Source organism: Sphaeramia orbicularis, chromosome 13, assembly GCF_902148855.1.
Source record: "Sphaeramia orbicularis chromosome 13, fSphaOr1.1, whole genome shotgun sequence".
NCBI classification, from domain to species: domain Eukaryota; kingdom Metazoa; phylum Chordata; class Actinopteri; order Kurtiformes; family Apogonidae; genus Sphaeramia; species Sphaeramia orbicularis.
Genome location: NC_043969.1, coordinates 29,229,703 through 29,255,858, shown reverse-complemented (window position 1 = coordinate 29,255,858; position 26,156 = coordinate 29,229,703). Strand labels below are relative to the sequence as shown.

At 41.6% G+C, this 26,156-nt stretch overlaps 1 protein-coding gene across 1 annotated transcript in view; it reads left to right on the top strand.

The window, feature by feature from the left end:
• schip1 (schwannomin interacting protein 1) overlaps window positions 1–26,156 on the top strand; it is a 243,072-nt gene that overhangs the window by 200,881 nt on the left and 16,035 nt on the right. Inside the window, exon 9 of the mRNA XM_030151863.1 lies at window positions 3,454–4,230. Within this exon, the coding sequence (XP_030007723.1) occupies window positions 3,454–4,230 (777 nt within the window). The remainder of the gene's footprint in view (window positions 1–3,453; window positions 4,231–26,156) is intronic.

Sequence of the window (26,156 nt, the reverse complement as noted above, 5' to 3'; positions counted from 1 at the left end):
GACTGCGACACAGAGCTGTCTTCTAAGAGTCTCCACAAACATTAAACCTGAAAACACCGGCCGTGGATCAGCAGCATCAGTCCGCGGTGGCGGCAGGACGCGTGTGTTTGCGCCCGGGTTTCAGTCTGTGTGTGTCTGTGCGTAATAGCTCAGTTATTAAGACTGTCTGGTTGGATGGGAGCTGTGGAGCGTGAGCTAACCCACAATATAAGGGGACGCACTTAACTCAGAGCCTATTTATTTCCAGCTGACGTGGGAGAGAGTGCGCGCAGGCTGAACTGTTGGTTGGGCATCTCTGTGCCGTGGATGAGAGCAGGGAAGCGGTGACCTGCTGGGATTTTAAGCCATCCATTTAATTGTTTTTATTTTATTTTATTTTATTTATTTATTTATTTATTTATTTTAATCGGGACTCTGGTGGTTATTTCCTCCTCTGTGGACAGACAACCACTCAGATCAGAGAGATGATTGTACTGAATGATCCACCGGCTCTCCGTTATTTCTCCGGGTAGAAGCCAACCCCAACACCCGCCCTTTAAAGTAAAGCTGCTGTGAAACAACTCAGCACCGTCACCGTTGTCAAACAGCTGGGATTTACACTTTACCATGTCTTGAGACGCGGTGGTGAGGCTACCAAGATGATGACAGTGAGTATGGTTTACATGGCACCGACGTTGCGCCCAGGCTACTTTTAGCTCGTCTCCCCTGGTGCAGGTTCCATCCACACGCAGGCGGTGACTTCAGATTTTTTTGACCGGTAATAGTGCATCGAGTCGGGGGTCAGTCACAGCTGTAGGTGTCACCTACCGTGTGCTTTGGTCATGTAATATTGGGCGTTTCTGTTGCCGGGGGGATCTAAGGTTCCTCCTGGGACTTTTTGGGAACATTACATCATTTGAGTAGCCTATGAATGACTCTGCAAATTGAAGAAACGCACGCGTGTTAGGTTTGTGTTTTTAATGTGCGTAACACGGCTTTCACAAGGAATGCCACCTTTAATGACATGTATAGCCAATGTGTGTGTGTGATGCCAGATGCAATCATGTAAGTGTCATGCGTACTGAAATGCCACTTGGAGTGCGCTCGATGCACGCAAAGACAGGGCGTGTGCATGGACCAGTTTAACCCGAGGACTGGGAGACTGGGAGGGCAGCCTTTGACATAATTTAAACGCCCCCCAAACACCCGCCCGGATGAAGGGTGGGGAACTGTGCAGCTGTCAATTTGCATGTATTTTGTTGGCCAAATCCAGCCTGTATGGTCTGCCTCCCTGCCTGTGCGTCGGTTAATCCCACAGCGGATCAGCTTTACCGCTCCAGCCTGATCCCGTCTTGCAGCGCCTTCCTTCCCTTCTCTCTCTCTCTCTCTTATACACACACACACACACACTTTAAACGATTACATTATTTTTAATCGGGCTCATGTGACTATTATGTGTTGACGTGGTGGTGATATCTGGAAAAACCAAGCGCTGTTTCTGGAGGCTGCACGAATTGGGACAGCGCTCCAAGAAAAGGGATCGGTGACCGAGATTTGAAAGGCGATCGCAGTGGATACTCTGTTCTACTAAACGCTCCTCCGACTTCTTTGGACGGGAAAGCCCAAGCCTGCTCCCGAATGCGTGTATTTTTTTTCCGCTTTTAGCAGTTAGAGGGTGAAAAAAAGCTGGCTGAGATGACAGGCCGGTTCCCACATCGTAGGGACTGGTGACTGTGTAGTGATCCAGCGCGTTTGATGAGCACGTCGGTAAGGCTGTTTTTGACACATTGCAATATGAAATCTACAAAGCAGTGCTTATATATTTGATCCTAAACATCCCCTCTTTTGAATGCATCTTCATGGCTGCAGCCTTTCTGCTTTAAAATACCAGTTTCGACCATTTCAGACTAGTATCAAGTCATAAGTAGGCTGCTAATGTGTGCCCTTAAGTCCTCCCCCTCTAGGGGCTCCTGGAGGTTTTCATGTCTAGAACCGGCACTGAAAATAATCCCAATGAAGCTAATATGGAAAGGTTTCATATGTCATCTTTATTTAGTGTCTAGACTGAGGAGTAACAAGCAAAACATTAATCATACATTCCATCACGTGACTCATCCAAGAGTAAAATAATACTGGAATTACACTCCTTCTGGAACTGCCAAGACTCACCACCTCAGTGACATTTTAGTGTGTTACTAATGCTCCAAGGCCTCCAATAACATGGTATTAATTATCTAATGACACCTTGCCATCCTTTTGCAGCATCTGTGGTAACATCTGTGCCACCCTCATCTTTGCAGCAGTTTCCCATCTATTCTCTCTGAACCGTTTTTGTGGGGAAACGCAAGTTGCTCAGCACACAGTGGCTTAAGTCTCTAAACAGCATCAGCAATTTGTGTATCTAGTCTCCAAGATGCTGAGTCATATTGCTTTGCCTAACATACTGTAGATATTTTCTGCATTGTCCTTTGACGTCAACAGCAGTGTCTTCAGGTGTGGTCTAGTAATTAGAGAACATATACATTGTAATTTCTCCTTCTTCAATCACAGTAACTCTAATTCTTTGCAGTCTAAACCAGTAATCAGGAAATCTGCATAATTAATTTAGTTCTAGAGCATCTAATAATGTTGATCACGTAGTAATGTGTCATTAATTTCTCTTTGCCCTGAGAGAAATTTTGCTGCTCTTTGCTTTTCATTAACTTTTAAAGGCGGTATGAGGCACTATCATAATGCACTCCTGTGGAGAAAAGACTGATAACTCTGCAAGAGAGGGCTCAGGTCAGCTGAAGATTTGTGGAGAGTTGTAAACAACACAGACACTTTCATTAGCTGTGAACTAATCAGTCAGACTATGATTGGCGCGCTACAGGAGAGACACAGTCAAGGTTAGACAACAACTCTGGACTCATCCGTCCGTGTCACAGCTTGGTGTGTTGTGTACTGACATGTCAGTGTCACTCATTCTCAGCCCTCATAACACCTTGTTTTGTCCCTGTGGCGCTGTACAGATGTAGTCGTGGGTGGTGGGACATTATTCTGACAATTGCACCCTCACAGAAGCTGTCTCCATGGTGTGTGTCAAGTTGTGCACAAACTATGCACACACATGCACATGCAAATTCACCAATACAGAGGAATGTGGAAGGAATGAGATTAACATAGTCTGGAAACACTGGAAAAGTGAGGAGCTGCTCAATTATACAGTAGGAAAGACACATTCTGTGCAGAAAGGAAGTTCCTGCGGGACAGGAAATGCTTTGTGGTTGCTGGTCTCAAGCCACAACACTGATGTGACTAATCTACATCTACACACTTCCCTAAATTGTCCTTTTATTTTCTTTTTCTCCTTTCCCCATCTCTCACATGTTTTGTCTAGGTACAATTTACCATGTCTTTCTTGTATGCTCACCTTAGTGTTCATCCTTCCCATCAGTATTCTCATTTAGTTTCACTTTTGTTGTATCTTTGCAGGATTACCGGGAGGATGGCATGGACCTGGGGAGCGATGCATCCAGTCGCTCCAGCTCAGAGTCCAACTCCAACAAGGTTACACCTTGCTCCCCTTCTATTGACCTGGCCACGTTGGAAGACTACAAATCCTCCCCCTCTTTGGACCTTGTCACCTTAGAGGACTATGAGGAGGATGAGGACTATCAAGAGTACAAGAAGAAGGTGATAGAGGAGTGGGAGAGTGAGTATGGGGAGGACTACACCTCCCCACAGCCTCCTGGTCAGGAGGGAGGAGGAGGCGGTGGTGTGGGGATTGACGGGGTTGGTGGAGGCTACAGGAAGACAGTTAACAGCCGCAGCCTTGCTGAAGAATTCCAGGATGTGAAGACTATCCCACCCCTCCCAGCCCCCAGTGGACGCACAGCCACCTCGGTTGCAGCTGTCCCTGAGGAACTGAAACAGAACGGCAATCTGATTTTGCCCAGGAGCGACCAGCTCCACTCCCCTGGTACTCCACAGGGAGGGACTCCAAAAGCCAGCCACCGCAGCTCCAGTCAAGGCAGAGGGAGCCGTAGCACTGGTGGGGGTGGTGGTGGGGGAGGTGGAGGAGGCATTGGAGACACTGGGGGACAGATGGGGAGACACAGAGAGGACGAGTGTGCAGAAGAAGAGCCACTGCCTACCATGGACTGGGCTGCCCTGGAGAGGCATCTCGCAGGGCTGCAGTGCAGAGAGCAAGAGAACCAGAACCTCAACCAAAACCAGAACTACAACACGGGCAAGACCAACTACACCTCAGTAAGTGTGCGGGGATTTTATATATTGTTTCTCTGTATTCCTGTGGGCTTTTTAAGATTTTGAGCTTTTCTGCTTATGTGTGTCAAAGGTTATCTCACACAGGAATTTCCATAGTTTTCTCATGCTCTGGGCGACTGTAATCCAGCAGTTATCCGTGTCAGATGGACCCAGAAAACATGAGGTTAGGTTAGCTGAAATAAGGAAGAGGGATTAAGTCTGCTAATGTAGCACTAAGCTATGTGGCACAGCTATTAACCTGACCATCATGGAAGTCTGGGATACACAGCTGGAGGGAAATAGAGGCTGCAGGGGGCAGCAAGGAAATAGGGATTCAGTGAGGTTTGCAGCAGTGATGCAGGAGAAGAACAGGAAGTATGCTAGATCAGAGAATTCTTTTAAGTCCAACAAGTCTAAGTAATTAAAGAATTGAGCATAATCACCTGCAGATAAGTTCTGTTGGCTTGCCATATTGTTACAGTAGGAAAACTCCCAGCACATTGTTTTACTCAGAGCAAAAAACTGCGGAAGAAAAAATAAGGAGTCAACTTATTTGTCTGGAAAATGGCTTTTTAGAAGAGGGCATGGTATTTGTTGTGGCCATGTGGTGTTTCTACCAGTAGAGGTCAGTGTTGCACTAGCATACTAGTAGGAGCAGCCATGTGCTGTTTATGGTACACTAGAAACTGTATCTTTGAGGGCTTAAGGTTCACTTGCAGTCTAAATGACATCACTTTGCGGTACAACCCCAGCCACAGTTTTATGCTTTATTGTCAGTCTGTGGGTCCAAAGGGGTGTAGCCTTAAAAATATTTAGGGAGGAGCTGGAGAAAATGGTTTACAGCCACCAATGTTTCGGTGTATATATTCATGTTACTGAAAACGAGTCAGTGAGGACAAATGTGTGTCTGAAAGAGGTGGATTGGTGTTCTTTGGTATGCAAGCACCAAGACCTTTTCCTCGGTGCACTCGGACAATGGCCGCTGCCAGTGCCATTGTGAGTGTTTTGTGTGTGTTGTGTGTCTTTGTTTGTCTGTCCTGGAGGCCCCCTCTGTCTCCCTGAGGCATGTCAGGAATGCAACGGGAGAAGTGGGGGTGAGAGGAAGGAAAGGAGGAGGAAAGGAAGATGGTATCTTCAGTTCAGGGCCACATGGCTCGTGTGTTTGTGTCAGTGTTCATTACCTGCTGTCCGTCTTAAACAGGAAGGTCACCTCTTGGTATGCTTTAGTCTGAAGAAAGTCTGGACACCCTCTGTTCACTTGGATACAATAAGCCTTTCTGTATCCTTAGCCAGTAGTCTTTGATGAAACTGACCTCTTAGAAGAAAATATCTTCAAAGAAAGCCTTTCCTCTCCATAGGCAGTCACTATCTTCTGCCTGCACATGCACATTTCCATATATTCTCCTCATCATAAACACCTCTGCTGGCATCTTACAACTGGACATGAAGGTAGACTAGGGCTGGTGTGGTAGACAGAGATAGTGGTCTTGATGCTTGTTAAAGTGCCACAGCTTCCACAGCTGTCTCCCCCATTACAAGGGAAAAAACACAATTTCGATGGCCCTGTGTAGATAAGGAATTGGTATTAGCTGTGTAATCCCACCTGAGGGTATTTCCCAGAGAAGACAGGAGACGCAAGTTTATATCCTTGAAAATCACTCAGACTTTTTAAACTGTGGCTGCTGCTACTTCTGTAAATGAATGCCCATAATATCTATGATGTAACACAATCCAGGCCAGATTTTGTGTAATTTGACTTATTATCTCCAGATACCTACTAACTCCTAAAGCCATAGACACATTCTTAGACTTCCCTTTATCATTTTGTGTTTCTCCTCCCTGTTCCAAGTTTGTTTTGTTAACCCTCTTTTTCTTCTCCAATCAGATGTCCATCTTACTGCATCATCTGTATTATTGCACCTGGTCATCCTGCACCATCTTTTCCTTTTTACACTGTTTGGTTTTAATGTATAGATCAGTATTGGACAGGACATTATGCAATATTTTTATTTAAAACACTTTACTCCTTATCTTAACACTGATTCCACATTGCTGTCACCTTGATGTTTCTGCTGATTGACCCATTTTCCATATTGATGTAGGATTTGACCCTCTGATTTATTCAGTATGACCTCATTACTATGGAACAAAGCAACAATGTCACTACTGACCTTCTGCTAACCTCAAGAAACAAACGCTCAAATGCAGTCAAGTGGCATTTAAGGAGATGACATTTCTGACTTTCCTATATATCCAAGGAAATCTGAGTTTATAATCCCTGAAATTTGGAGGACTTAGTTGAAAGTCTGCAAAAAAGGAGAGCTGGTGCTTTTAAAATGTTGTTAAATATTTAGACACCCACTCAGGCGGGACCTACCAGTGAGACAGTGCATGTGAGTGTGTTCATGTATAAAGAGGTCTGTCTGTCTGGGATGTTTCTGAGGTCCAGAGGGACACAGATATTCATGGTTCAGTAGAGCTTCAAAAGCATCTGTGCTTTGAAAAGATGGGACACCGGAAAGCTCAGAGCTAATAATCGGTACTGGTCGCTAGTGCCTGGAGACTGTTTAGATGATTTGCAGTCAGATGCAGATACCGCTCATGCATCACTTGTATATAACAAATTAAAAAGAATGTAAATTACACTGTCCTGCACAAATCTCCATGGCAACAGTTCCCTTTTCTCTCTCTGATCAAGGGCAGGGTTGAATTGTAATACTATAGAGCCTGCAGGTGTTTGCTAAATAAAATTAGGTTCATTTATGTGCTTAAGTGTTGAAAAACTCTAAATACTTTCCTGTAAAATGTTCAGCTCAGGTTTATATTAATGCACCAGCCATACCGGTGCAGGTGTGTTTATTCAGGGTGTGGTGCAATCTCGGCATCTGCCTGCAGGCTGTGGAAGTGGGGTCAGGAGGATTCATGAGGACGGACCTGTTTCTAATTTGTTTCTAATCAGCTCTGGAGGCACGTGGCAGAGAGGGGCCCACGGGGATCTCAAGTAACCCCATATTTAGTGCTTCACCCATGAAACTTAAACAACAATATTATTCTTCCGAGCTGGTCTTAAAGTGAAAGAGTCAGAGAGGAGGTCAGTTTACATGTATTGCTGTCCTTACTCAGAGACTTACCTGAGTGTTTTTAAGGTTCATACTGAAAAACGATTAAATCTGTGCCTACAGGCCACGTCTTTTTCGATCTCGCTGTGCACGCATACTCATACTTACTCACTTGCACAATTTAAAAACACCCCAAGGGTAAACTGTGGTTATAAGATAGGGCCTGTGCTCAGACCTGCACCACTCCTTTTTTTACATCTAGACAAAAGCTTTCTGAAACACATGCATGCGTACAAATTGGCCTTTTCATGTCTATTTACTGCACATCTGAGCAGAGTTTATTCCTTACACTGGCACAAATTTGTCAAACACTACACAGTCAGCTATATATAGGTTTAACTGCAGTAGCGTCAGTGTTTTATTTTTAAAGAAGTCAAACAGCTCACCAGTCTTTACGTAGATGTTCTCACCTTGAGGCAAAAAATTTATCACTACAGTGACTCACTTTTAAGCATCCAAGGGCAGGCTCCTGCAGTATTGGCGCCGTTAAAGGGCTTCCAGATTGCAACTAAATCCATTTATTTTCATTTGGCAAACTTGCATGGGGTCTTTCTAATCTGGTTCAGTCCCATTTTGCTTTTAATTAGCTGTTAAAGCCATTAAACTGGTGCAAAGCTGCTATTTCATATATTTCTTTGTGACATGTTTGGCTTAATTTCGGAAATGTGTTTGCTGTGGACTGATGCAGCCATTTGTGTGTGTGTCATTTTTTTTTTTCAAAACTGTTAAAAGTGGGGATCTACTTAAGCAATGTGAAGATCAGGCACCTCAGCACAATCAGGACAAAAAGCCAAGAGCCTGAAAGTGCAGAAGCTCTGCTTCAGAAAGTGCTATGGAAAATAAAAGAAGAAGAAATAAGAGGAATGGTTAGAGAAAAGAGCAAAGGTAGAGAAAGGCTAAAGGATAGAAGAAGAGGCAGAGAAAGTCATCTACCTCTGTTTCCCTCTTCCCACTCTGCACTCTGTGATTATGAGTTCAATGGTTGAACTCTAACAACCTAACTACTACCTCCAGTTAGTTCCCAGACTGTGCCACGTAGAGGGAGAAGAGGGCAAGAGTAGGAGGGAGCAGAAAATTCAGTCTGGAGCAGTGTTGTAGTGGATATAAATAGGCATAAATACTGACTGTAAAGTGGTCATGCAAGAGGCCCTGAAAAGGAAATCAAGACAGGAATGCATGAGAAGATGAAAGAAGTGAGAATAAGTGGTATGCGGGGTCGAGATTATGACTCAACTGAACAGAGTGGTGAGCCAAAAAGGGCAGGTAATTAGATGAGTAGATGTATATATAAGTAGGAAGTGGGAGGTGCAGTAAAGGAGGCTACAGGGAGGGGGCAGGGCTTTAGCCAGGTGTGGAGAGCCTTCGAAGGCTTTGGTGTCTGATTCAGCCCTTTAGGCCAAAACCACAGTCAGTGCATGTGTGTGTGTGTGTGTGTGTGTGTGTGTGTGTGTGTGTGTGTGTGTGTTTGTGTGTGTGTGTAAGGGCATGTATGTGCCGGTACCAGCTGAAACACGCCCGGCCCTCTGCACACCACAGCTCACACACACACACACACACACACACACAGTCATCTTACTTACACACTCCGGCTGCACCGCCTCTTCTTCACTCAGTCCATTTTCTGTCTCTATAGTGCACACACAGATACACACATGTACTCACTCACATCACTAAATCAAAGGCGCCTTTTACTTCTGATGCTTTTCTGACAGTCTGCCAGTGTTGGTAGTTTTTTCCCTTTTTCCTCTGTTTTTTTTTATCAGTGGAGTATTTTTCATCTCACTTTAGCCTTGGAGTCCTCACAGCAAGTTGGGCACGTAACTCAGGTAAAGCAAGAATGTGAACTACTGTTGGTGGTTTCTGGACCATTTCAGAATTACATGTACATGTGGCAGCAAAACTGAGGCAAATACTTCTTATAGTTCCAAGAAAGTAACGTAAATTTTATAAAAGGCTCAAAATGTAATTATAGCCAGGAGCAACACATTCTTCTTTCTCTGTAGTACAATGGATTTTGTGTTTGTTCAGATAAGAATACAAAAAATGTTAGGGAAGCATATATGTAAAGCCAGCTGTACATCTGTGTGTATATCTCAGATTCCTGTGTGCTTTGTTCTGTGTGACCCTTTAACATGGAACAGGTTGAGGTTGACAGGTCTGACCACATCTGGGCTGCTGCTGCTCAGTAGTATTCTGTTTTCTTCCTTTCTGGAAAGGAAAGAATATCATCAGCCATGCACTTCACATGTTTTGTATCCTGATTTAAATGAGTTTTAGTTCTGTGCACCTGCTTCGAAAGCTTTTTTATCATAAGATACATCAGGGTTATGCATTATTTTATGATATCATTTGCACTTTGTCAAGCACTTGACATAGAAATGTGCTTTATCAACAGGTTTATTACTATTATCGTTAAGAAAGAGCTTGCAACACCAATGTCAACACACTGCTCAAAAAACTGCTTGATGTTTAGAACAGACAGTGAAGACTGTTGATGACTGCCGGCAAGGACATACACAGTGCATGTGTATGAAGTAGTACATGACAGAAAAACTGCCAAACAAAACAAGCCTGATGCACTCAAAATTGTGGAATTGTTGAAAAAAAAATGCTTAGGAATCAAAATACAAAAGAATAATGAAGATACAGTAAGAAGTTTTAATCCAACTAAGAAGGAAAGGCCAGAGCAAAATGTTACCTCCACCTTAAATGGGCAAAATCACACGTTCATTGAACAACAGGAATGATATCTCTCTGTTGTCCATTCACCATGCTCCAGTGGCTAAATGTAGACAATCACATGTCTTGCTTTGTATCTTAAGCGCCTACCATACGCAGACGTGTTACAGTCAAGTATTTATCACTGATAAGTTTAGTATTGACCCAAGCAACAGTAAAAAAAAAAAAAAAAAAAAAAAAAACAGTTCAACATGTGGAGCAGAATGGATATAAAACTATACCTAGAGGAAACATGACCTAGACAGAGTACCATATTATGATGTATTACTGCCCCGACAGGTGTGGTACCATCAGAACTGTTCTTATCTGGTGTCAAAGTACAGTTTAATCTGCCACTGATTGTTTGCCTCCAAATGAGAGAAGATAAACACAGAAATACAAATCTGTTGGTTCTAATGTGTAATAACTGAACTAAGAATTAAGACTTAAGCTGTACTTGGTGTTGTTAAGGTTGAAGGTTTTTGAGACTTTCTTCCTACACTGTGTTTGATCCATAGACCCAGCTGTTATTGTGGATGAAGTGGTGATATTGTAGCTGGAGAGGCATCGCCTACAGCTACACATTTCCACACTGTTTGCTTGTGTGATCATCCAGATAGGTAAACATAAACTCACACATTCCCACCCTTCCTCTGATTCACCCCTGAGTCATGACAGTCTGAGAAAGGTGGATAAAATGTACGTAGTCAAGTCCCTCTTCAGCAGGGTTTTAAATTTTAAACCAGCTTAGACTCGTAGCTCATCTTATAACACTGTTGGAAGTGTTTCAGTCTCCTTTCATGCCGTTTCTCTTCCAGACATCCCCTATCCTTCACTACCATTCCTGCTCCTTTTCCTTACTAATTGTCCTCTTCCTCAAGCTGTCAGGAAGCATTATAGCCTAATGTTCTTACACAGCCAAAATACAGCGGGAGACTATTTTCCCCCCTCCTCCTGGCTCCCCTTCTCCACCCTAAAAAAACTATCAAAGAGGGGCGAAGGCTGTGAGTGGCAGAGCATGCTGTGGAGGAAATGGGGATTTATGTAGCAGCGAGCAGACGGCCTCTAATGTTATAGCTTCGTGTCAGTCTGCAAAGTGCAGAGTCACTACAGAGCAGAGCTGCTGCAAAAATACACACAAACACACATAGACACACACATTTCCCAGCTATATAAATAAGACCAGGGCTGGTTTATTGCAAGACGGCAAGAAAAAGAGACTGAGGTAGCTGGAAAATGAGAGCGAGAGAGGCTGTATGTTCAAACTCCCATATATTACCTCTCTTGTTGGAAGAATAAAAGGTTGAGTCAGACCCACACAGTGGCCTGTGTTTGTGTTAAGTGTGCATGCTTGTGTGGACATGTGTGTTCATTTGGGCGGAGCTGTGCCGGGCGCCTGAAACATGAAACACTCACCTAATTATAGAGCGTGTGTTTGGGTGTGTGTGAGGTAGAGGAGTGGGTTGTGAACTCGGTCTGTTTGTACGGCGCTAAAAATACAGGACTCAGACCCCAACAAACCAAGGGTATTTTGGTCTCTGTGTTTCTGTTATCTAAGCTGTTCTGTTCATGTGTGGATTGTGTGTGAGACAGAGGAAGAGAGAGGGGGAACTCTTGCCAAGTCATGCAGAGAGCTTCATCTGTTGCTGTAGAGAGCAAAGTACAGAGCACTTTCATCTCTTCACAAACCCGTGACATTAGAATAATCATTCCATCACACTAAAACACAGCTTCAACCAGCCAGTTTTTGCAATTAATTAGTCTGAAGGTTATTTTTGACATTAAATGGTGATTTGTGTGGTTTATAAAGTACATTTCTAAACGGTGTCGCTACATTACAGAATGGGTCTTTTCTATTAATATATAATCTATTTTATTATTTAAAGCTAAATTACAATTACACACAGTAAGCATTTGATAAAACATCACAGACACTGTCACAGAGTATAAACAATATCAGTAACTAGCGCATTGACTCGTGGGGATCCACACGTTCTAGATGTGGTAGTTTTTATACTGTTGTGTATTTGTGCATGCTGTACTACATTTGTCCAGTGGTCACCACTCAGCATTCTGGCCATAGCAACGTGTTTGTAAGGCTATTGTATTCCAAAATTACTAATATCTCCCAAAATACTGCTCCTATCAACTTGCCGTTTTTGCTAGTCTGTTCCTTGACTAAAAATACATAAATATGCCAAACTGCAGCAGTCAGCTCTTCCCGTATTTTGTGTGAATCCCCAGACACACACATGCGCATGCACACATAGGCCACTTGGCTTTTATAATATAGATACAGCAGTATTTCTACCACAATTCACATTTTATTTACTATTTGCAGTTATTCTACAAAACAGTATTCTAGTAAACAGTCTATTTGTTGATATATTTCAGCATGGATCTTTGTTACTATGACATGCAGCCAAATGTGCATATTAATGTAATGTTAAAAAGTAGCTTATTGGATAAATTTATTTCTCTAATGTTAAATTAGCATTAAGATTACATTAGCTAACATTATTTACAGATATTGTTTTTATTATATGAATATGTGTCACCAAATTTGACATGAAACTATTACATCCTCTGTATTTAACCAGGAAAATCTCTGTGATTAAAATTCTCTTTTTTTGAGCATGTCCCAGCAAAGACAGGTAGCAGCAACATCAAGAACAGACAGTCTGCATAAATATATTATCACATAAGCAAATAATCATCAGAATAAAAAGCTAAAAAAAAAAAAGAGAGAGAGAATGTTTGCTATTTTTTATTCAAACCTAAGCAGTTTAATGCAGATTAATGTTCTGTCAGTCAGTTTATCAATTTTACATTTATTTCTGTCTAGAATAAAGCTAGTTCTTCTATTTTTCCCTCTTTTAATCTGTAACCAAGACAACAGACAAAAAGTAAATCTGTTCATCCAGAAATCTGTCTCAGCTTTTTAAAATTCACTGTGACTCAGCTTCATAACGAACAATGTCAGTTCATAAGTGTAAGTGGTGGTTAGTTAGTTGGTATAGCTTTATTGTGACACATTTAAAACATGAAACAAATATTATCACATCGTGGGGTGATCACACCATGCTCAGTCTTTCCACCAACTACTGAAGACACACTGTCCTCATTATAACAACCTCTAGTGACTGATCATATGAATGAGCACACAACCCCCCCACCCCACCCCACACACACACATACACACATTCCCCGGCCTTCCACATCAGTTCCTCCCTGTCAGGGCGAGCTCATTACCGCCAGATTCCGGCCGTCACACTGAGCCCAACCTGCTTTGCTATGCAGTGTTTTTACACTGGCACAAATGTCAGCCTGCTAAAAGCATCTGTGCACCCCTCTTCCTGCTGAGAGGGAGAACGAAACGGAGAGGAAGAAGGAGGAGGAGAAAGATGGAGAAAAGTGTCAGGAAGAGACCAAATGTGGTTACGCTGAAAGGCCAGAGAGAGGAAGGCCGGGTAGATAGCAGGCAGCCCAACAGGCAACAGGCAACAAGCAATGAGGCCGAGCTGTTTGACAGAGAACGGGAGGAGTATGACTGAGATTCATGTATTTTCCATGAGCTTTGTGGAGTCTTACGGGACATATTTACGTCCTACAACATCAATCCAAACTCCCACTAGTCACAGTCAAGTGCAGTAATATGTTTTTCACTCTGTGATCAGTGACTTATGATTAAGTATTCGTTATTTTTGTTTGTATCTATAAATAAGCACTCGTGGCAGAGTTAAATACACAGAGGCCCACATGAGTACGGTTTTGATGTGCCATAGAGTGGATGAGAGGGAATTGCTTCACTACAACACCCCCTCACAGTAAGAGTGACACACATAACAGAAACTCTTAGTCTATGTTGTGTTTCATCAGTGCAGAAATCCACATTCCACACAGATTTGCACCACCCAGCTCAGAGGAACATAATGTGGCCAGTGTGTGGGAGGCTAAAAAGTGGTTTGCCTGCCTGTTTTTGTCTCCAGTTAATAATCTTTGTTCTAAATCTCAGCGCTGATTTAGGGCACTTACATAATCCAGACATTTGGAGTTTGTTTGCCTTTCTGTTTTTTGTTTTTTTTTGTGGCTTATTCTTCCCAGTTTTATGTAGCAGATACAAATATCAGCCTGCAAGCTTCAGGGGTTACATGCGCAATAGTCTGGGTAGTGTTAAATTGTGTTTTCTATTATAACGTGGATAAAGAGGTGCTGTCTTGGCTTCCACCTGTGCTGTGACTCAGATTGTAACCTTGACAACCGTGTGAAGGTCAGCGGGGGGTGTCTTCAGACTGACTGCTGCCATGGTGATAGAGGAGAGAAAGACAGCTGCTGTGGTTTCTTATATCAAAGCTTTGCGCACAGATGTTGGACATCAAAGTTTCTCTGCTTATGTGTGTATGTGTGCGCTAATCTTAGTGTGAATGTGCATCACAGAGATAAATGAGTGCTTCGTATTTGCATTCAAAAGAGAGAAGCATCAAGGTTCAGAGCAACCTAGATAGTACACTGAAAAAAATGTTTTGGTGAATTTACTTAATTTTAATATTGAAAGTGGTTGCAAGTTGCAAATATATCTAAATCTAGACATTTTTTTAAAAGTTGGCTGTACTTAATATTTTTGAGGAATTTCAAATAAATTACATAAGTAGTTGTAGCACAATTTTTTTTTTGTCTGATTTCATTAGTAATTCTAACTAAACCCATTTTAATTTACTAAAATTCATTGTGCAGTTCATATTGTGGTTAGCTGTTTTATTATTGTGCCTTCAATTAAACTAAATTATTTTGTTCTACATATTCAAAATATGTTCATTCATTTCACAATCTTTCTTAACCCCTAAGGAGCCAATGTGACTTTTGTGTCAGTTCCCAAATAAATTTTTCTCTCTATTTAACTTTTCCTAATTGATTTATCACCACTTTTTATGGAATTATTGTCTGAATTTTGCATTTTTTTCTAGTAAAAATCATTTATTTTCCTATATTTAATTCATTGATCATGTAGATGTTCATAAAAGCTCAAGAGTAAATTCAAAAGTTATTCTATAAAAATAGAAAAAACTGAAGAAAAAGTGACTTTTTCAGTAAAATCTATCATTATCTGAACATAAAACGAGTGTCTCCATCCACTGTCATTGATCCAACTCCATGGGTTTTTTACTGGGGAATCAATTTTGTAGAAGATTACGGTGTTTCCACGGTAACTACTGAGCCTCTGAACATCCAAATGGGTCATATCTGATGACCATGAAAAGATGAAAACTGCATTTTACACCAATTATTTTACTTGTATTGATAGGATTAGTGGATCAGTAGTTTAGATCAGTAGATGCTTTGGTCGACAGTGCATGTTTGGGTCTTTATGGGTTAAAACAAACGTGTATAAACAGCTTTATTTAAATCTGTCAAATCATTAATAGATGTCATGTTATGAATTCTGACAAACACCGAAAACAAAAACATAAGCACATACAGTCATACAGTCTCTGACTCATTAGAGATATTATTTTAACGTTCACTCACCAACTTCTAGACTTGTCCATGTGTCACATTCAGGTACACACAGTCCTCTGTAAGGTCAGCACTGGTGTAAGAAAAAGTATCAAACAAATAATGAAAATCAAGAGTCTTATTTTCTCATGCAGTAGTTGTAAAAGAGTTGCATTACCTGTTGGACTGTTGGTATTACAAACTTCAAAAATTCTGACCATTGAAAAATATGGGAAAAGTTCACTGATACAGCAGGCCCTTTGTTTGAGGCTTTGTAAATCAGAAGTGCCCATATATTGAATTACTTTTCTTTGGATAAACAAGCTCATTCACATGTAACTGAGCTGCACGGACCGATAATAGTCCAAGAGATGTTAAACTTGTTTTCTAATCCTATTTTTCTTTGAGTTATTTTTTGATTACTAAAGGGCAGAAACTAGCCAACAAGCCATGAGTTACAAAATCTGCTTATACTGTCAAGTTGTAGTTTCTGTGATAAACAAATCTAAGTCTCTACTGTACTGTGTTTTTTAGTAAACTGCTGCAGAAAAGCTTCGTGAAACCCTTTGTGATGTAAGAAAAATGATTTTATCTGGAGTCAATCTTATGCACAGATGTGTTTATTGAGGGCTAGTGTGACAGGATGGGCATTGTTCCCGTCTGCCCCGGCTGGGAAGCAGACAGAAGGCTAAAGTGAAGCCAGTGATGATGAGCAGGCCTGAGCAGAGAGATCAGAGCAGGGAACCTATCGATCCACTTCCAGGTCATTAAACCCAAGAGTGGTCTTATCGGGAAAAGCAGCATCACCCAACAGAGATCAATAACAGATAGAGAGATCTGGGCTGAGACGAAAGATGAGATAACAAGAGGTGTGTGTGGCTCCCTCGCCAAAAAAAAAGACAAAAATAAAAGGTGAAACAGATGTTTGATTTAATTGTATCAGGATGTCAGATTCTCCAAATTCCTGTGCAAAGCTGTCACCCTTCATACACCAGATAAAACCGAAATTTAGTCTTTGATTTATGATTTAGTTCATTGATTTCCAAACTTTTTCAGACAAGAAAGAGAAAGTTGGAGTCTCATTGGGATCCAAACTTGGGAAAATATGCCATGAATTGCCATATGTCTACATTTTTACTGATTCTGCCACTGTCAAAACACTATCTCTGACACATTTTATGTCAGTTTTCACATCTTTTACATCTTGTTGCATCTATTAGATAATTTTTGTCTTGTAAAGTAAAACTGAAGCCTCTCCTTTGCATTTCATTTGGCTTCACTGGATCATTATTTTTAAACTCCTCCAGTGAACACTTCTTTTCATTTAAGAAAACTTGCAGATGTAACAGTGTGACCACAACTGAACTATGGATGGAATGACAGACAATGATAAACTGTGATTAATTGAATTTTAGTGTAGTTCATTCATCATTTTCTTTAAAGCTGCCCAGTATATCATTTGAGCATCGTCATTGCAATGTACATGTGCTCAATAGTAACATCGCAGGTCCTGCAATGTAGGAGCCAAATGAACTCAACGTGTTTTCATCTAATTTCAGCCTGGGTACCTGACCCACACTGCACACAGCGATCCACCAATCACAATTGTTCTTAATCAGTTTGCTGAAACAGACCACGCTCATGCACATGGAGTGAGTCGCTGGTAACAACATTGAAAAATGAGTAATGAACAAGATAAATTCACCGAAAACGAAGACTTGGTGCCAAAAAGAAAAGCAACGTCAGTTATCTGGAATTATTTTGGCTACAAGAAGGATGATATTGAAACACGTGTTCTGTGTCGATAGTGCCTTGCACCTGTTGCCACAACGAGAGGAAACACAACTAATTTGTCTGACCATTTATGTCGGCGCGACACAGCTATTATATTCTCCAGAGTATTTTTTTCATATTGCAATATGTATCAAAGGGTTAAAAAATCGTTTTTTCCAATATTGTGCAACCCTAATTTTCTTAAGGCACTTCACAAATTCAGGTCAAATCTGTAGAAATACATTACAGTAGAGGTAGTAAACACAGGCAAACACTGGGTAGGTTGGAGGCCAGAACCCCATAACCTCAAATAAATATAATGAGAAAAAATAAAATCACAAATATTGCCACTTGTAACCATTTATGGCCCAACACATAACTCACAAAACAGTAATTTTATTTGCAGATGAAAACTAAGCCCAATTCTAGATAATATGAAAAAAGATATTAAGATGTTACCTCATTGAGATCAATAATAACAAGGCTGCAGTTCAGTAAGTAAAGCAGGTTGTCCACAAACTGGAAAGGATGGTGGTTTGATCCTTGATCCCTGCCCACATGTCAAAGTGTCCTTGAGCAAAACACAAGTTGTTCCCAGTGATTGATGTTGTGAATGTGTGTGTGCATGAATGGGTCAATGTGACGTATTGTAAAGAATTTTAAGTAGCATCACAATAGAAAGGCTGTAAAAGTGCAAGCCCATTTATTAAAATAAAGGCAAACAAGGACAAAAATAATCTGTAAAAGAATGGGCAAACCAAAGAACAAAGGAATGGATTAATAACAGTTAATGGGTCAAAGTCAGGATAAAGGAATGGGTGGAGAAGAGAGATTATTTGCGGAGGTTGGCCTGCCTGTGGATTATAGCCCAGCCATCTGCCGCTATGAGATTATAATCCAACAAAGAGACCAGAGAGAACGGAAGGCGCCATACATGCAATGACCATTGGCTGTGTAGCCCTTTATGATGATTTGCTATACTCATTAACACATCAGTAATTCAGTAATACAGTCGCGGAAAAAATTATTAGACCATCAAAGGTCATCAAAACAGTGGTTATGCAATCAAGTACTAACTCCTGTGTGTATCATGTGACTAAAACAGACAGAAAAGAAAACATGGAATGCCTAAAAACACTGTTTTTGTCAGTACAATGCCATAGCTATTGATGTAAGAACTGAAGTGATTTTGGTTATTATCAAAAAAAAACAAAAACATGGAAAATAGATAGATATCAGCTCTGAAATTAAACTCTTATGAGCTATTTTTGTTGTTATCATTATATTTGTCCAAACTAATGTACCTTTAGTTGTACCAGGCATTAAAATGAACAAGAAATTGAAGAAAACAAAGGTGGTCTAAATATTTTTTCCGCAACTGTATCTTAGATTGATCTAAATCCCATTGTAAAAGTGGTATATTACAGTTTAAATTAAAGACTTTCTAATTACATAACAACATCATAAGTCTGACCAAGTATTCCATGCCATTATTTTGGTAGTTGAATAAAGTAGATACTGGCACACGTTTGTAAAAGTCCTGAGGTTGAGGTACTGCATGACATTGTTGAACACAGATGGGATTAAAAAGAGAGTAAAGGAATGAAAGTCACTCCGCTGTCCTCTCGCCTTCAGTCACTTTCTACAGCATGACTCCATATAAAAGTGGCAGCGTGACATCCCGACCCTGACCCCCACCGCCACCGTCACCCTCCCCCTTCCCTTTTGGACCATCCCCTCTCCCCACTGGCCGGCTCTGCATACACTCAGCCCACCAGCTCCTCCCCCTTTTCAGCCCAAACCAGACAGAGCGAGAGTGTATCTGCTTTTCACTGCTCCCCTCCCTCCCTCTCTCTCTCTCTCTCTCTCTCTTCTGCTCTCACACCCCTCCTCCAGTCTCTCACTCCCCTCCCTCTTTCAGCATTGGGGAAGCGGTAATCAGACCCTGCCCTTTTCTCTTGACAAACAGAGAGACCAAAAAAACAAGCTGGAGAAAAAAAAGAGGTAGAAAGCGCTGTGAAGATCGAACTGACTGGCGAGTAGAGGCAAGCAGGAGAAGTAGTGATTGATTTTTAGTTGGATCGAGGACCGGGTGGGATCCCGCCTCTCCTCTCCTCTCCGCTGGAATACCACCGCAGGGCTGGGAATCTTATCCCAGTCCCTCTCCTGTTCCCACAGCTCAGCCAGCTCCGCTCTAGGATGCTGTGAAGGATGGTCCACCAGGAAAACTGTTCCTACCAGGTAGTTTTTAATGCTACATAAGACTGGGTACATAAGGAGAATTTTGTCGTTTGTTGCTTTGCTGTTTGTGTGGATATTGTGTTTTTTTGCACATAATATCAGTTTATCATAAATCCTTAATTAGGGTATTGTTGCACTACGTAGGACTTGTGTGTCAATGCATAACCTTAGCAGAGCATTAGTCTTGTCTTTTGTGTGCATGAATTTGTTGTGAATCTAATGTCTGCCTGGTTGCTAAGAGAGCACTTGACTCAAGGGAATAATGTCCTACCTCCCCTCCACCTCGTCCTGATCCTGCTTCATCAGTCCATGTCAAGGAGGGACTGATATATAACTTGCATGTAACTGCAACTTTATAGTTCTGAAAGACAGAACAAGCCATTTTATGTACATGTATGATACAAGCAAAATAACAAATAATGTGAATGGCTGCTTGGATGAGTTTGCTTGTATGTGGATGAGAGTGTTTGACTGATAAGAGATGCCGTCCCACTTTATCTAACAAGGATTTGTGACGAATGAAGCAGTTATGATTAAAGAAAAGCAGTGCAACACAGCTGTACACCCACTTGTCTATAACCAGCTCTGCTATGGAAGAAAGTCTGCAGTGCAGTAGAGATGGAGAGGGGGAACAAGCAGAGAGGAAGATGAAAGGTAGAAAAGATGAGCTGCATATGCTGGGTGAGACACCGAGGGGAAAAGATAGAGTTTCTTTGATGGCAAGATGCAAGTGAGGAGTGAGAAGTGATGCACAAAAAGCTGCAGAGGAAATGATGAGAAGGAAACATGACGGCCTTAAGAGATAGATGGGCCTTGTGGGTATTTTTAGGCGTTTTATCACCGTGTACTATGAATCACAGAAGTCAAAATATTATCAGTTGACCATGAAGTTGTCCTTTGGGTTTTAACAGAACACTTTATATTATTAATCTATCTATTGCTGTTTTTATAAGTGTTTCAAGATGGGTGTTAACAGTTGTAAACATTCAGTTTTCTCATGTTATATGTATTAAAGCTAAATCCCTTCTCCATCATCTTATCCATCTAGAATTTAGATGTTATTAACTGCCCTTTAAGACCCTATTTTGGGCGTTTGGGGTAAAAAAAAAAAAAAACTCAAAGGAATGTCATGTAGCTTAACACAAAATATTTGTGTTAATCTTGGTGCATGTTCGTCTTATTTTCATGGGTATGTCATGGGGTGGATTTGTGCTCGTGTGCGAGGGAGCAGTTGTATAACAGGATAAGGATTTTCCTCCCATGTCTCTTGATAGATAAACAGTAGATGGTGCAGCAGAAAGAAGCTGAGAAGCAGATATCAACGAGAAAATTGATGCTGAAGAGTGTGGAGATGGTGGATGAAAAGCAGAGATAAAACAGTAAGAGGAAAATTATCGACGGTGCAAGAAGAGGAAAGAAGTAGAAAGATAGAACGAAACAGCAAGAGAAAAATAATGAAATCAGTCCTTTATACAGGGAATAAAATCCAACCAAATGTTACATAAAGTTTATCCACCATAAACCAAAGTCAAGGGAGTTGATATATTAGAAGGAAAATGTTTGAAGTGCATGAAATGAGTGGAATAATGGGAGCGGTAAGCAGAACTGAGGGTTCAGGCTGTGATATCAGCGACTCTCTAGAGGCCCCTCAATTAGGCCGGTAACCTGGCAACCAGCAGGCAGACAGCGCCCTCACACACATGGAAACCTCACACACACCAAGGGATGGAAAGAAGCAAAGGTTGACGGGGGGGGGGTGGTGGAAGAGAAGGAGCGAGCATGGCACTTAATGAGACAATAAAACAGACAACGGGTAAATAGATAATGTGGAAAAGTAACAATGCGTGGGTGTTGTCTCTGTCGTCCCCAGGGACAGTCTGTGTCTTGTGGCGATCTCTGCTTTCTGTCTTAATTAAGGTGTGGTCTGCTCAGTCTTTGGCTATCAGTGATTTAAGAGTAAGAGAAGAAAAAGCAGAAGAGGGAATGAAAAGACACGAAAAGCCTCTGCTCGCCTCTGTTTGTTGACCCTTTAACATTTTGAGGCGAGCATCCACTTAATGTCAGAAACCATTAGCCAATTAAATCAGAGGCTGACCCTGAGCGAACCAGTAAAGTGATCCATAGACTTCCATAACCGTATATCTGTTAAGACCCTGTCAGGAGCTTAAATAGATCAAGAATCCCTTTTATAAATTAACTGTGAGGCTAAAAAGACCTAAAAAGGAATAACTAATCATTTGCTGCCGACGTCTATTTCATCTCGTTGCTGCACTTCATTTCATTAAGTACTTTACTGAGCTAAAACCACACTCTTCTTCAGTGGTTAGGAGAAGCTGAGGTCTCAATATGTCATCCTGTTTTCAGATTCTCATGTAAATCTATAAATCTGGTGGAGCTGTTTTGCTGTCAGCAGCAGCAGCAGCGGCAGGGTGAACGGTGATGGGGAGATTTATCAGCTTGGCCACAGTGTGTCATCTCTGGCTGTAGGAAAACTGTCAGCTTGCCAATGCCTCAGGAACTCAGATTGAATGTTGAATACTGTCACATAAACGCAGTATGTGTGAGTGGGCGAGGATGTATTTATGTTATGCAAATGTGCCTACAAGTGAGCGCTGCTGAAGGAGCGTGCAGGAGAGCATCAGTGTCAGTACAGTGTAACAGTATATTAGGTGTGGCCTGATGAATTATTAATGAAGATCAGCACAATACAGATACGACTTATACACTATGTTAAAATGACAACACTGACCTATAGGACAAGACAAGAAAGCACATTTACAGATTCAACTTTCAGCAGTCAAACACAGGAAGATGAAACAAAATACATTAAATTACTTCAATAAAAGTAACTATCAAATCTGCATTTTCCTTAAAACTGGCCCCTGTCCCGGTGGCTGCGAGTTTTGAGAACTTCCCGATGGGCCGCCCCGTGCTCCTTTTTGCAGCCCAATTTGTTTGGAACACAGAACATCGCCATGGAGAGATTCTCGCCATGTTGCTATGGTAGCAGCCCCCGTTCTTTTCCTCCACTTTCCAAAATAAGATCAGAGTCTTTAGCGTTCCTTTCATAAGTGTCAGTAAAATGTGCTTTGCTGTTATAATGTCATCCAAGGCTGTGCATCAAATGTGTGCAACGACGCCTGTAACACGACGTGAACAATTCCAAACAAGCGCACACCGTTGAAAGCAGAAAGTGCATCGGTGAATCGAACATATGCACACACACACACGCACACACAGAGCGCCATTGGCCTTGGATCCCAGGCTTACAGGAGGTGCCAGGAACCCTCTCCCACAGTCACCCTCTGTTCACTTGGAACAATAAGCCTTTCTGTCTCTCTCGCTTTCTCTCTGTCTCTCTCAGGATTTAACCTAAGCTACCTTCAAATATTCAGCTGAAGGTACCCTTGAAAACAGGCCTCTGCTCTTAAACTGTGATTGACATAGCAGAGGTGCACATTCCTGATTGTGTGTATTGTGTTGTGTGTTCGTCATGCACAGGTAGGCCCAGGTAACCTCCCAACATATAATCCTATTTGATTCAGCAGTGACTTCACCTTCACTATGAAGTCAGCCTCGGTAATGAAGCACAGAAACAGCGGGGCTGACTCGGCCCCACCCAGTCGTCCCAAACAGGCTGCTCCCGCTCACAGCTAACACTATCACATGCATACGTGTGTTTGTGTGTGTGTTGTGTGTGTGTTGTGTATTGTCCCCTAGCAGCAGTCTATGGTGGGTGGATTCAGGAAACAGCCAGACAATTCGCTGTAGTCTACCCATAATCCTAAGGGATCAACACTGACTCAAACTCACTTCCTCTTTTTTCATTTAACCCTTGGTCATGTATGTGTGTGTGAGCATATAGATGAAGATAAGCTCTGAAGTTGTTCCCCAGTATTATCATCTTCGCTCTTTGTCCGTCTCTCAGTGGACGAACAGATGAATGTGACTCATGTTCATCAGTATCACTTGGCGAGCTCTCTTCTTCTCATCTTTCTCCTCTCATCTCCCTCGTACCCCTTTGTCCTTGGCCGCCTATTTTACTCCAGATCTGATATCCCTATTCTATTATTCTTCACATCAGATCTCTGACTATTTAGCCTGATTCATCCTCTGAATCAGTCTGCAGGTGGAGGATTGGCCAAGATCCCGCTATTCAGAGTGAAAACTATGTAATTTTACAATCCTCATTACCGATTTTTTACAATAGTACAATATATTTCACTTGACAGTGTGACTACTCCTTTTGGAACATGCATCCTTGCATTGTTTCCTTTTTCAATACTAGTTAACCATGTTTTAATGACGTTAAGAAATATGTATTATTATTTAACATTGTAATTTCAATTTAGCAATCCAAAATGCCAAAGATCCATGCAATTTTTTAATTAAATTAAATCAGAGACTAATGTAATGGATGCTTTTCTTTCTTTTTTTTTTTTTGCATTGTTAAAACCAAATACCATACAAATACATAACTAGAATATAGCGCTGTAAGATAGTAAATTTTCACCCATCCAAGACAATTAAAGGATTATCATCTTCTCTAAATGAATGCAGTTCATCACTTAGGACTATTTTTTATCTCATGAGTTTATGTCAGTATGAACAGCTAATAATTTTGTAATAAGTGAGTAATTGTAAGTAACCACTTGATCATGGTGTGTCAAGTCATGTTTCACTGCAATGTGATTCTGCGGCCATATGTGGATATAATTTTCCGTCTGGGCAACTATGACAAATATATGAGTCACGGGTCGATAACGTCTCGCAAAGATGAGATCATTATACACCGTGGAGAGCTCAGATTGAAAATGTAAGTCACTGACACAAGGCACAAGCAATCTCTGTGTTTGTGGGTCTTGGTTAGTGACTGGTTGTGTGTGTGTGTGTGCGTTTGTGTGCCAGAGTAATGGTCCATTGTGCTCTGTCAGGGTTTATTTAGGCTGGCCGGGGCTTCTGGCTTTGGAGTCCAGATGGGGCACTATTTTTACCTTAGCAGGAAAGGAGCATACTCCCTTCTCAGCTACATATTTTCACACTTATTTCACTTCAAACATGTAGGCTGATCTACTCAAACACTCAATGAATTGTAAGCCATAAAAGGACTCAGAAGCTTAAAAGACAGGATTCAGTAAAAGGTCCTGAGTGTGACAGAGGGTGAAGTAAATAAATGAAAGATAATGCCAAGCGGCTCCAGATACACCAGGAGTAAACACACACATGGCTGCACACAACAACAAACTACTATAAACACACATGCAAACACCACAGTCATGCCATAGCTGAGGTGTTTCTTTCCAAACTGGCTGTGAGCAGCTGCTACCCTCACGTCAGGGCGTGAAAATGGGAAAAAAAAAAAAAAAATCAGTGTGAGTTTCTCCCTTCCTCTCGCTCTTTTTGCTCTCTGTGGCTGTGAGAGGCCACCCTGACCAGAGGGTGGAAGGTAGGGAGGGTCTAGTGGGGCCTTACCTCTGACCATTGTGCTTTCACAGTCCGCTGGAAGAGGCAGAACGACAGAGGAAACATATAGGACAGGACGAGTCTGAGAGTGCAGGGAAGTGAAAGAGAAACACTGTCACAACATGTGAAAGAAAGGCCCGGTGAAGCCACCAGTAGAGGAGTTTTTGTGTCAGACTGTACATAGTGGGGGGGGGGAGTTGGTGAGGAACATGATGAGGACTGACTGGACCCAACCTCAGGAGTCAATCTGAACTGAGGACTAGAGGGAGGAAGAGACAGGAAGACGAGGAGGGAGGGAGTGATGGGGGAGGCGCTGGATAACATGGATGGAGTTGGTGAAGTAGAGGACGTCATAAGGAGAACATCAGACCTCTACATTAATGATAACTACAAAGAGGTAAAGGACTGTCTGTGTTTCTATGTCTTAGAGATAAACTGATTAATCAGCAGTGACAAGATGTTTTACACACTGTCAGCATCAGAACCTTCCTCTATTAGTGGCTGATGGCTCGAAATATATTAAAATTGCTACTACTTAGATTAGTCTGATGTCTACTTCTATACTGATTATTTTCATCTTCAGTGCTTTTAATTCACTCATAGTCTCATTTAGTGATTTATTACCTAAATTTGGCTTCTGATTTATGCTCCACTTTGAAGTAAACCAAATAAAAGCACCATGCAGACATAAAACATCCAAATATATTAATAAATACCATTTCACTTTTTTGTTTTTTGCAGATACATAAGAAGAGACAGGAAAAATGAGCAGAGAAGTTAACAGTCGGTAGCTTTAACTACTTAACTACAGCCACCTTAACACGACTATATACTTTGCAGTGTTCGCTTTACGTGTGCTTAGTGCAGCCATGCATTGCAACTCAGTGACCGTGACTGATGTAATGTTTTTAATGCTCAGATATTAGCATCAGTGCTGTGACATAATGGCATGAGTAACAGAGCATTTAAACCACAAACTGGTGTCTTTTTTTAGGGGGAAAAACAGATTACTCCACTTATTTTTTTTCTCTACAAATCCATAGTCTGGTCTTCCTGCAGAGAGAAAAAGCTCAAATGTCACTTGGAATCCTTTTGTCCTGTCTAAGCCCACTTCATGCTCCC